At 38.3% G+C, this 12,351-nt stretch overlaps 1 protein-coding gene across 5 annotated transcripts in view; it reads right to left on the bottom strand.

Annotated features, from left to right (window-relative positions):
* Positions 1-12,351, bottom strand: part of ACAD11 (acyl-CoA dehydrogenase family member 11) — a 100,996-nt gene that overhangs the window by 20,849 nt on the left and 67,796 nt on the right. For 4 of the 5 annotated variants that reach the window (XM_045903777.3, XM_054504416.2, XM_054504415.2 and 1 more), the window contains 4 exons: positions 5,365-5,431; positions 4,449-4,534; positions 1,852-1,923; positions 809-963 (listed from right to left, as the gene is read on the bottom strand). In XM_045903777.3, coding sequence (XP_045759733.1) covers positions 809-963; positions 1,852-1,923; positions 4,449-4,534; positions 5,365-5,431 — 380 coding nt within the window. The remainder of the gene's footprint in view (positions 1-808; positions 964-1,851; positions 1,924-4,448; positions 4,535-5,364; positions 5,432-12,351) is intronic. The other variant, XM_054504414.2, reaches the window with a different exon arrangement.

Here is a 12,351-nt window from a genome sequence, read left to right as displayed (position 1 = left end):
CTTGATAAATATTCTCTAATTTTGGTTGTATTGCCCACATGTAACTATATTGTTTATTGTGCTTTGTAAACAACAGACTCCGTAGTACTTAATTTATAGGTGGGAATTCAAAAAATCATGAACAGCCCACCAAATATTGGTCCCATTTCTACTTGCATTTCTCCAGTAACAGGGAACTCGCTTCCTACAGAAGCAGTCCACTCCATTTTTAGATCTCTCTCCTTTCACTGAGTTTTAGGTTATTTTCCTATAGTTCCTCATGTATTACTAATTCCCTTCAGAAAGCCAAAGAACAGGGCGCCTGGGTGGCTCAGATGGTTAAGCGTCTGCCTTCGGCTCAGGTCATGATCCCAGGGTCCTGGGATCGAGTCCCACATCAGGCTCCCTGCTCCGCGGGAGCCTGCTTCTCCCTCTGCCTCTCTGTCTCTCATGAATAAATAAATAAAATCTTAAAAAAAAAAAAAAAAAAAAAAGAAAGCCAAAGAACAAGGCAAATCCTTCTTCCTTATGCCAGCCCTCTCATATCCACAGAGTGCTAATGTACTGGGTTCTCTAGAGAACACGAGTCTGAGAAAGTTGAAGGAATTGTCCATACTCTTGGTGCTGTGTTGAAGCACATTAGGAATTAAGCTTACAAAGTTAAAGATTTCTCATCAAACTACATTTAAGTACAGACAAATATACTTTGTGGGAAAAAAGCATCTTACTTATGTAGAGGAGAACTCCCTATGATCAAGTGATGCTGTTTTGTTTCAAGGTCAGTGAGTGCATCAGGCTATAATAAATTCAAATAAGTAATCATCCTTACGTGTGAAAACAGTTTCTTCTTAAAGGCCACCCTTTGTGTTGCCCGTTCACACATTATCTGCAAAGCGCGCTCTGCCACTCCTACTGTTCTCATACAGTGATGAATTCTGCCGGGTCCAAGGCGGCCTTGGGCAATTTCAAATCCCCTACCTTCACCTGTAAGAAAGAAAGGAGAACATGAAAGTGGCCACAGCCCACACTTTGTTATTTACACAAATCTTGAAAAATGATGAGCTGCCCCCTCAATGAGAATGGCATTCCGGTAGGAAAAAAGCTCTATAATAACGTTCATTATTTATGGAACTTCTGATTTCTATGTTTTTTAAACCATCACTGTTAAACATTTTAATCCAATTTAAGAACTGTTTCTTGAGTACCAACTGTGCATATATTTTGTAAGTGCTGCAGTGGTTACAAAGGTAGATAAGACATAGTCCCTACACTGGGAGTTCAGAATCCAGAAGTGGGGACAAGGATGCTAGAGATAAGGGATATGGAGGAGAACAAAGAAAGGCAAAGGAGAGACAGATTGTATCCTGAGGGCCTGGCAGGCAGCAGGGGCTTGTTGAGTGGATGCGGTGAAGAACACAAAACCTTTCTGAAAGAAGTGCCACTCGAGATGTTCTCTGAAGGTTGGGTAGGATTCCAATAAGCAAAAGGATGAAGTCATTCCAGGCATTCAGTATGCCAAGTTATTTAAGCTTCTAATGTGTTTATATATAAAACTTGAATTCAGAAAGTACATTGAGGCTTTCTTAAAACAAGTAGAGGCCTAAAGTCACGTTTTAGGAAAAAGTATGTTGCTCTTGTACATTTTTTGGATTTAGTTGTGTATTCAATTGATGTCATATATAAAACCACATCAAACACTTAAATAAAATATTATTCCATGTAAGAAAACCCACCATGAAAAAATGTTCCCTTACAAATGGGGTAAGAGGGAAAAATATCTAAATCAAGATACATTTCCTATCTTTTCCAGATTTAGACCTGAAAATATTTTAGTACACAGTACTGGAGAATCATTTTTCTAACTTATCTCACCTAGTATTAAATTGGTGACAGGAACTCGTACTTGATTAAAATGGATCTCAAAATGTCCTCCATGGAAATTATCTATAAAATAGAAAATATAATTTTAAAGAGCAAAATGAGTTGATCAAAAAAATACTCATATAGGGCGCCTGGGTGGCTCAGTTGGTTAAGCGACTGCCTTCGGCTCAGGTCATGATCCTGGAGTCCCTGGATCGAGTCCCGCATTGGGCTCCCTGCTCGGCAGGGAGTCTGCTTCTCCCTCTGACCCTCCTCCCTCTCATGCTCTCTGTCTCTCATTCTCTCTGTCTCAAATAAATAAATAAAATCTTTAAAAAAAATACTCATATATAATTAATAATTACTCAAAGAAATTACTCGGAAGTAGGACTTAAAAGCCTCATATGTTGGATATTCCTAGGCAAACCCTGAGTTCTGAACCCCTAGGATCCCATAGCCCAGAAAACTCTTCAATGGTTCCACTTAGAAGAGATTTTAGAAATCATTTGATCTAGAGTTTCAAATTCATTTTCTGAAGTTGTAGAGTTACTAAAATGGAAGGTGACTTCACAGATCCAATCAGATTATCTTATTATTATTTTATTATTGCTTCTTCTTTGAGATTTTTAATATATGGGCTTCCATAGAAAATTTTGCTTGGGGGAAAAAAGGTTCCAACAGTTCAAAAATTGCAAGTGAGTAATGTAATTCAAGTTTCTTATTTTATCATTGTGTAAATCAATGCCTGAAGATGCAAAGAGCCTCCTGGAAGGGACAGAGCAGGCTGAGCATTCAAGACAAACCAGAGACTGGACCTTGAGGTATGTTTGCTCCCAGTCCAGGCTTGTTCACTACGTGTTTATCTCTTGGAAATGCTGGCATTTCATGGAGACTGGGAACACTTTTGTCTTTACATCACACCGCCTACCCCTCCTCGTGCTCCCGACCCACTCCCCATCAAGTTCTAGAGATAATCTCATGCTAACTCCACACCCTTTTCCTGTCAGAATAGACATTAATAATCAACCTTCTCCACAACTGTTTCTTTTGGCCTTGGGCATGGGAGTTGGAGAGGATGCTGGTGAATTTGTCTCACAGAAAATTCAAACACAGGTTCTGCAATGGAGGTGATTTCCAGGCAACTTAAATTATAAATCCATTTTGGGGGTCTTCAGGCCATTGCTCTGCAACCTAACAAATCCCACTGCACAATTTGCTCTAGTGAGCTTTTCCTCACTATCCTGCAAACTACACTTAATCTGTGGGTGTATTCTATAGCTGCATCCTATGGAAGGTGATGTCAAATGTTCTATAAAAACTCCAAGTCTTACATCTGCTACTTGAACATTTTTATTAGCCATATTCAACAATAAAGAGAAAGCCAGAGTCACCACAGAAGATTACGTGGATCAGGTTCAATAAACTTTTCCAAAGCATTTACCTGCTGACTTGCTATAATATACTGATACTATAATAATTAATATAATTATTAATATAATAATTAATTATAATATAATATATAATATACTTGCTATAATAGTTATTGCTACTGTCTCCTTCCCCTAGCATGTAAGCTTGGTGAGGGAAGAGATCCTAGCCTATTGTGTTCACTAATGTATTCTAAGCACCTAGAACACTGGTCAGCCCTCAATAAATACTTGCTGAGTGAATGACCTGAGCAGCAAGGGAACAATGAACAAGAGCCTGAGGTGGGTGGCAGGAAACAAAAGTATCCTTGCTTTTTAGAAATTCCACCCAAGGGGCACCTGGGTGGCTCAGCTGGTTAAGCGACTGCCTTTGGCTCAGGTCATGATCCTGGAGTCCCGGGATCGAGTCCCATATCGGGCTCCCTGCTCGGCGGGGAGTCTGCTTCTCCCTCTGACCCTCCCCCATCTCATGTGCTCTCTCTCTCCTCTCATCCTCTCTCTCAAATAAATAAATAAAATCTTTAAAAAAAAAAAAAAAGAAATTCCACCCAAAGGACAGAAGGAAGGAAAAGTTTTGCATTCAAATCAGTCAAAACTCATTTCTTAGTAATAGCTTTTGTAGTTTGATTGGTTAAGAAAGCTAAACTTAAAGACAAAAATGAATTTTATTGGGGTGCCTGGGTGGCTCAGTCGGTTAAGCGTCCATCTCTTGATTTTGGCTTGGGTCATGATCTTAGGGTCGTGAGATCAAGCCCCTCGTTGGGCTACGCCCTGGGCGTGGAGCCTATTTAAGATTCTCTTTCTCCCCCTCTGTCCCCTACCCCCATTCTTTCTCTCTTACAAAAAAAAAAAAAAGAAAAGTGAATTTTATTGTGGATTACTATTTTTCTAAGTCTATTTCATTAATCCATTCTCCTGGATGACAGACGCAGCAGTCTTAGTCACTGTTCCTTGAATACAATCTACCCTTTCCCAAAAGTAAACAAAATGAGGTCCAGTGCTGCATCACTTCTCTTTATTTGCTCTGAGTTCCACTGGCATTTATACTAAGACAGTTGTCAGCACCAAAGGATTTCTAAGAACACATCTTCTACATTATAACGTTATCTGTTCCCTTCAGCCTTACTGCATATTCCAGTCGTCCTGCTTGCTAATGCACGCTCATGTTGGTTGAGTACTTACCCATGTAGCCAAAAACTGACAAAGGTCTTATTATTTCTACTCCAGGTGTGTTGATAGGAACAAGAACCATGCTGTGTTGTTTGTATCTGGTTAAAGAAAAACAGATGTTAGGAAAAGTGTGCTAAGTGGAAAAATAAAACAGATGCTGGGTAGAGTTGCAATTGTCATTTTTTTGTTGTTAGTATGTAATCATGTAAGCAATGATGTCTGGAATGGGAATTGTGTAAAAGACATACATCAAGCAGAGCTGGATGCAGGCTGTGATCTGGACAGTAACAATGATTTGAAATAAAGTTATTTGGCTGAGGCTTCTCATTGCTCAGCAATGGAAACTGGGAACTGATACACAATATCAAATGTTGCAAGACTATATGGCCTTTGATCTATATATCTAATCACTTAATTACTTATAGACAGTCCGAAAATTTTTATGTTTTATAATCTGATCCAAATAGCTTTGAGGATTCAGCAACACTTTTTAATATAGGAAATTCCACAGTGAAGAACATACAGCAACACTTCCTAAAATGTTTCCTAAATATAATCTTATAGTGAAATAACTGTGAAACACAAATGTGACATTAATCTCACATTTTATATTATTATGACTTGTAAGTCCAAATGGTGCATTAAAAAAAAAAATCTTTTTAGACAGGGAAGAAGAGACAGAGGGGTGGGAGAGGCAGAGGGAGAGAAAATCTTAAGCAGGCTCCATGCTCAGTGCAGAGCCCGACACAGGGCTCAGTCTCACAACCCTGAGATCATGACCTGAGTGGAAACCAACAGTTGGACACTTAACTGACTGAGCCACCCAGGCACCCCGACCAAATGGTGCATTGTAAGTAAATTATGTGGGTAGAAAGAAAGAGCAATTCTTATTCCCAAATAGATTTCTCAATCACAATTATTTTATTACCTGGTTGCAGTGGCATTTTTAGTTCTTCCCAAAACAATTGCAATTGTGCACTTTGGATTTCCAGCTCCTAAAACCAGGGGGAAAATGAGCAGAATACATCATAAAAAGAAATTTTTAGTCTGACATTTCACCCTAAAAATTCTAATCCTTCCAAGTTTATCTTGCAAAAAAATAGGAAGAAAACCCTTGATTCATTAGAAAAATGCTTATGTGCAAAACTGTACATCACTGAAGAAAAATGACCAGGCAAAGCCAAGAGTAGACTCCATCAATGAGAGCTGCTGCACAAATATAACCAGAAGTCAAAGACACAAAACAGCTGCAACCCTTAGATAAAGTGACGGGTCTCCCATTCATACTCATTTCAGCATGTTAGAAAGGCTGTGAAATTCTTCTAGCATATTTCCTCTGGTTTAGATCTCCTATTTTCTGACATATGAACAACAAAGTATTACAACTTATATGGTATTAACTACCCAGCCAGTGGCTGAGAAAGACCTCATTTCTCCCACCATGGAGCTGGGTGAAGGTGAGTTGGTCTGAGGATCTCAGTACCTATACTGACTATACCATTTGGTCAAGACATACTAAGGAGCAGCTGAGGGTTATTTACTTGGAGTTGTCCACATATATAAGGCTCTGATTCCACCGTCAGTAAGCCTAGGTTCTCATTTTTTTATTAAAGGTCGGGAATTTGAAATATAAAGTTCTTTCCATTTTAATGCAAACTTTTATTTTATTACAGTTCAGAGCTCTATGGCAATTCCCTAAAGGGGCCTTCTTACAAAAACTACATTTCTTTCTCACCTGTTAAGTCTAAGCATCTGGTCCCTCAGGGAAACTACCATTTAACTGGCTTTCTAATTACAAGGCCACACACCATAGGGTCAGACTAAGTTAAACACATCCGTACAAAGCCTTTAAACAAATTATCAGATTCTTTTTTCTAACTTCTTATAAAAAAATGGTTTCAAGAGATCTGAAATCATATGAACATTCAATAAGAACTATTGGGAATTATGTCAAATACAGCAGTGCCCCCTTATCCACAAGAGATATGTTCCAAGAACCCCAAATAGATGCCTTAGACTGTGACTGGGTCAACCCCTATATATACTGCTTTTACCTATACATACACACCTATGATAAAGTTTAATTTATAACTTAGACATAGTAAGAATTAACAACTAATAAAATAGAACAATTATAACAATATACTGTAATAAAAGGTTGTGAATGTTTTGATTAGGCAAGAAATAGAGACCAAGGCAAACAGAGATAAAGAAACAGAAGGATAAAAGTCAAGAGTAAAGTTAGAGAGAAGGGTTTATACTTTAAACCCCAGGACTCACATTTGAAATTTTAAAATTCCTTACAGTTGAATCTCTGGCTCTATAGAATAAATAAATGAAACAGAATGTACAGTCATAACTGTACTCTTGTATTTTTGGTCTATCTGAGGAGATACTAAATAAGCAGAAAACCATACAGTAGAAACCAATCTAGAATTTGCTAGAGCTCAGAATGGAAACCAAATTGGTAGCTTGCTTATTTATTTATTTAATCTATTTATTTATTTAGAGAGCATGCACATGAGCAGGGGGAGAGGCAGAGGAAGAGGGAGAGAAAAAATCCCAAGCAGGCATTGCACTGAGTGAGGAGCCCGACTCAGGGCTCAATCCCACGACCCTGAGATCATGATCTGAGTTGAAATCAAGAGTCGGATGCTCAACCAACTGAACAACCCAGGCGCCCCTTGGTAGATTTTCTAAAACCAACTTGGAGAGATTCAAGAGTGCAGAAATTTGTTTGTCCTCCATTACTCCTGAGATTCCACTGAAATAAATATATAAAAGTATAATGAAGGCACAGCCATAACAGAAAAGGAAGCAGAGAAGGTGAGGCATAGGATTGGGGATGTTGGTGGTCACCAACAGATGAAAGATTTTAATAAATATCTAGGAAGCAGATGAGGCAAGCTGATCAGTGAAATGGGCAGAGAAGTCAGAGTCTTGAAAATGATGTAAAAAACTGCAAAGGAAGAGGGTTCTGGTCCCAGAGTCAGAAGGTATGACTGAGAAGCAAGGCTACCAAAGGTGAATTAATTCAAGATTTATAGGTGGGCAGATGTACCAGGTGGCCCTCCCATAGGCAGGTATGTGACACATAGCCTGAAAAAGAGAAGTATGTAGCATGTTACAAAAAAACTGAATAAAATTATTCTGAGACTTGGAGCCTGTAGCTTGAAAACTAGCTTCCCATCAGTGACTCTAAACTGAGTCCCAGTCCTCCTCCACCAAAAGTTTCTTTATATAATTCCCACCTAGGAGAGAAACATGGCTGGAAAAGAGCTCTGTGAAAAACTGCACCATCTACCCTAGCTTTTCTCTTTAAGTATGCCCAGAAAACCAAGGATCTGTTGTATGTGAAGAGAACCTGCAGCATTAAAGAGAATGACCAAAATAAATAAACTGTAAAACTGACCACAGAGGAACAAAATAAAACAAGAAACAGAGAGAACCTAAACAAAACAAAACAAAATGAGTCAAACCAAACAACAAAAACTCTAGTTGATGTAATTGGAGAGATTCAAGTGTTTTGCAGCCATAAAACCAGAAAAGGATGTTATGAAACAGGAACAAACAGAGAACAAGAAAATAAAAACTCTTAGGGATTAACATATGACTGCTAAGCATAAAGTTCAATAGAAGCACTAAAAATCAAATCAAGAAAATTTCCCATGAGCAGAGGAAAAAGTCAGAGGCCAAAAACAGGAGAGCAAAGATAAGAGACACTTAGAGCAAAAATATGAAGCCTAAGATCACAGTAAAAGAGGTCTAATAAAAAGAGAAAATAGTCCAAAAAAGGAGAGAAAAATAAAGGGAAGAATTTATTAAAGAAACTTGAAAGTTCTCTAAAACTGGAAAAAAAAAAAAAGTCTTTAGATTAAAAGGGCCATTGACTGACAAGAAGAATCTATCTCTAGATACATGCTTGTGACATTTCAAAACATCAACAATAAAGAGAAAATCTTAAAGGGTTTCAAAAAGAAAAAAAAAACAAGCCATCTCTAAAGGAATGAGGATTAGACTTGTATCAGATTTCTCATCAGCAACAAGGGACGCTAGATGAAGAGTTCAATCTAGAATTCTATACCCATCCATAGTATCAATCTCTGTGATGGCAAAATAAATACCTACCTATTCAGACACACAAGATCTCAGATAATTTTATTTACTTACGCATTTCTTCTTAAAAAGTTAGGAATGTACTCAAGCAAAATAAGAAAGTAAATTAAAAAAGGAAGGCATAGGGTCCAAAAGATGGTCGATCTCAGGGAAGAAAATATATGGAAATCCCAGGATAATTGTACTGAAGTATGCCTAAAAGATAATCAGTCCAGACTGGAATAGGAAGAATAAAGACTCTAAGAGAAAGGTTTCCAGAAAAGGGAAAATTCAGTATGATTACAGGTAAAACTTAAAGGCACATGTGTATATATGTAAGGGGGAGGAGATATAATATGATAGAAGTAAATCATGCAATGAAAGAAAAATGGCAATTAGAAACTCCAGGAAAATAATTTTTAAATATACAAGTGAACCATGATCCAAATATAAAACCAACTAAAATATGGCATGAATTTAAGTAATACATACAGCATAAGAAAAGCTATTCTAATTGACTTTGATGCTAGAAACACTCTTCTTGAAATCTAACCTACTATTTAGACCACCACTGAACAATATTTACACAGTCCTATAAAGCAAGTGCTTTGTGTTGGTTTTCAATGTTTTGAGTCATCCTGTGGTCAATTATGATTTTGCAAAACAGAACGTAAATGTTAGTAATCCTGACAATGTAAAAGTAGAAGCTGTTGCTGACATAAGGTATGATATGGAAGGGAGGATAAAAAGTAGAGAACGGGTAAGAGTACTCGTATTCTTATGTTATAAAATGGATCTTTTTTTTTTTTAAAGATTTTATTTATTTATTTGAGACAGAATGAGAGAGACAGAGAGCACATGAGAGGGGGGAGGGTCAGAGGGAGAAGCAGGCTCCCTGCCAAGCAGGGAGCCCGATGCGGGGCTCGATCCAGGGACTCCAGGATCATGACCTGAGCTGAAGGCAGTCGCTTAACCAACTGAGCCACCCAGGCGCCCATAAAATGGATCTTGAAGAGATCCTGTCAAATGAGGATGTAGAGGACAGATTTAGGATGATTTCAGTCTAAAAAGTCATCAATCGAAAATTTAAAATAATATCTAATTAGGAAAGGGCAGAGAGTTATAGTACAAATGAGTGAAAACATTATTCAAATTGGGGGGGTCAATGGATGAACAAGCGAATAAATTGGGAGAGAGAAAAAAAGCATTTTGTCTAAAATTAGAGCAGAAACCAGAGAACTAAAAATAGAAAATTAACGTTAGAGTTTTCTCTAGGGTATGACACTGGGGTGTGGAGGGATGGGAAACAGCATACTCTTAGATATCTTCTAATTTGTTACCATTTCTAATTGAATAATTACTACTACTACTTTTTTTTTTAAGATTTTATTTATTTGAGAAAGAGAGAGTGCATGCAAGTGGGGGAGGAGCAGAAGGGAAAGGAGAGGAAGAGAATCTCAAGCAATCTCCACGCTGAGTTCGGAGGCCCAATGTGGGGCTTGATCTCACAACCCTGAGACCATGACCTGAGCTGAAACCAAGAGTCAGACTCTTAACTGACTGAGCCACCATGTGCCCCAAGACTACTACTTTTAAAAACATTTTTAAGAACTACCCTACCATCCTGTAACAAATCTGTAGCTCTCAGGAGACTAAGAGACCTGCTGAGTAAACAACAGAATGTTTTTTTCTTCTTTCCTTATCTCCTTTTAATCTGAACGTTATTAAATCGGCCAGCTGTGGAGGAGCCATTGCCAAGCATAAGGTGGGGCATTTCCCCACTTCTTTCTATGTGATAATACATAACCCCAGAAATCATATATACATGCTCTGCCTTATAAAGTACTCAAATTGATAAAAATACTAAAAATAGATTTCATCTGGGAAAGGGAGGGTAGGGGATGGAAGGCAGTGTGCCTAAAATGGGTGATTCTGTTCATCTCTAGGCTGGTAGTGGAATAAACATCTTAAACAGATTTAGAGCTTGACTCACAACACTGCTTTCTCCATGCCAAAGACAGATCAGAACATACAATCATACATACATACTCTGGCATTCCCCCTTTGCTTGGCTTTATTGCAGTTTGCAGATACACAGGGTTTTTTTGTTTTGTTTTGTTTTTGTTTTTGTTTTTTACAGATTGAAGGTTAGTGGCAACCCTGCATCAAGCAAGTCTATCAGCACCATTTTTTCCAACAGCATATGCTTACCTCATGTCTCTGTGTCACATTTTGGTAATTCTTGCAATATTTCAAACTTGTTCGTTATTATTATATTTGTTATGGTAGTCTGTGATCTTTGATGTTACTGTTGTAATTGTTTTCAGGCACCAAGAACTGTGTCCATACAAAACTGCAAACTTAATTGATAAATGCTGTGTACATTCTGGCTGCTCCATCAATCAAATGTTCCCCCATCTCTCTCCCTCTCCCTCCTACAATGGCCTCTAAGTGTCCAAGTGAAAGAAGAGTGGCATGTCTATCACCTTATATCAAATACTTTTAGAAATGATTAAGTTTAGTGAGGAAGGCATTTTGAAAGCTGAGTTAGGCCAAATGCTAGGCTTCTTGCATCAGTTAGCCAAACTGTAAATGCAAAGAAGTTCTTGAAGGAAATTAAAAGTGCTACTACAGTGAACACAAATGATAAGGAAGCAAAACAGCCCTATCACTGAAACAGAGAAGGTTTGAGTGGTCTGGATAGAAGATCAAACCAGCCACAACATTCCCTTAAGCCGAAGTAAAATACAGAGCTAAGCCCTAATTCTCTTCAATTCTATGAAGGCTGAGAGAGACGAGGAAGCTGCAGAAGAAAAGTTTGAAGCCAGCAGAGGTTCAAGGGAAGAAGCCATCTCCATAACATCAAAGTGCAAGGGGAAGCAGCAAGTGCTGATGTAGAAGCTGCAGCAAGTGATGCAGAAGATCGAGCTAAGATAACAAATGAAGGTGGCTGCACTAAGTAACAGATTTTCAATGTAGGCAAAACAGCCTTATGCTAGAAGAAGATGCCATCTAGGACTTTCATAGCTGGAGAGAAATCAATGCTTGGCTTTCAAGCTTCAAGGACAGGGAGACTCTTGTTAGGAGCTAGTGCAGCTAGTGACTATGAAGCCAATGATCATTTACCATTTGGAAAATCCTAAGGCCCTTAAGAATTATGTTAAAGCTAATGTGCCTGTGCTCTATAAATGGAACAATGATGCCTGGATGACAGCACATCTGTTTGCAACATGGTTTACTGAATATTTTAAGCCCACTGTTGAGACTTCCTGCTCAGAAAAAAGATTTCTTTCAAAATATTATTGCTTATTGACAATGCACCTGGTCATCCAAGAGCTGTGAAAAAGATGTACAATGAGATTCAGGCTGTTTTCATGCCTGCTAACACAATGCCCATTCTACAGCCCATGGATCAAGGAATAATTTTAACTTTCCAGTTTTACTATTTAAGAAATACATTTTTGTAAGGCTTTAGCTGCCATAGCTAGTGATTTCTCTGATGGATCTGGGCAAAGTAACTAAAAACCTTCAGGAAAGGATTCACCATTCTAGATGCCATTAAGAACATTTAGGATTCATGGGAAGAAGTCAAAATATCACCATTAACAGGAGTTTGGAAGAAGTTGATTCCAGCACTCATGGATGACTTACTCAGTGGGGGAAGTAAGTGCTGATGTGGTGGAAATAGCAGGAGAACTAGAAGTGGAGCCTGAAAATGGGACTGAACTGCTGCAATCTCATGATAAAACAAAGGATGAGGAGTTCCTTCTTATGGATGAGCAAAGAAAGTGGTCTCTTGAGATGGAATCTTCTGGTGCAG

Source organism: Mirounga angustirostris, unplaced genomic scaffold, assembly GCF_029215605.1.
Source record: "Mirounga angustirostris isolate CCGP_5_RB_7025 unplaced genomic scaffold, mMirAng1.0.hap1 SCAF_1, whole genome shotgun sequence".
NCBI lineage: Eukaryota > Metazoa > Chordata > Mammalia > Carnivora > Phocidae > Mirounga > Mirounga angustirostris.
The sequence above is the reverse complement of the archived record's forward strand: the minus strand, read 5'-3'. Positions and strand labels throughout refer to the sequence as shown.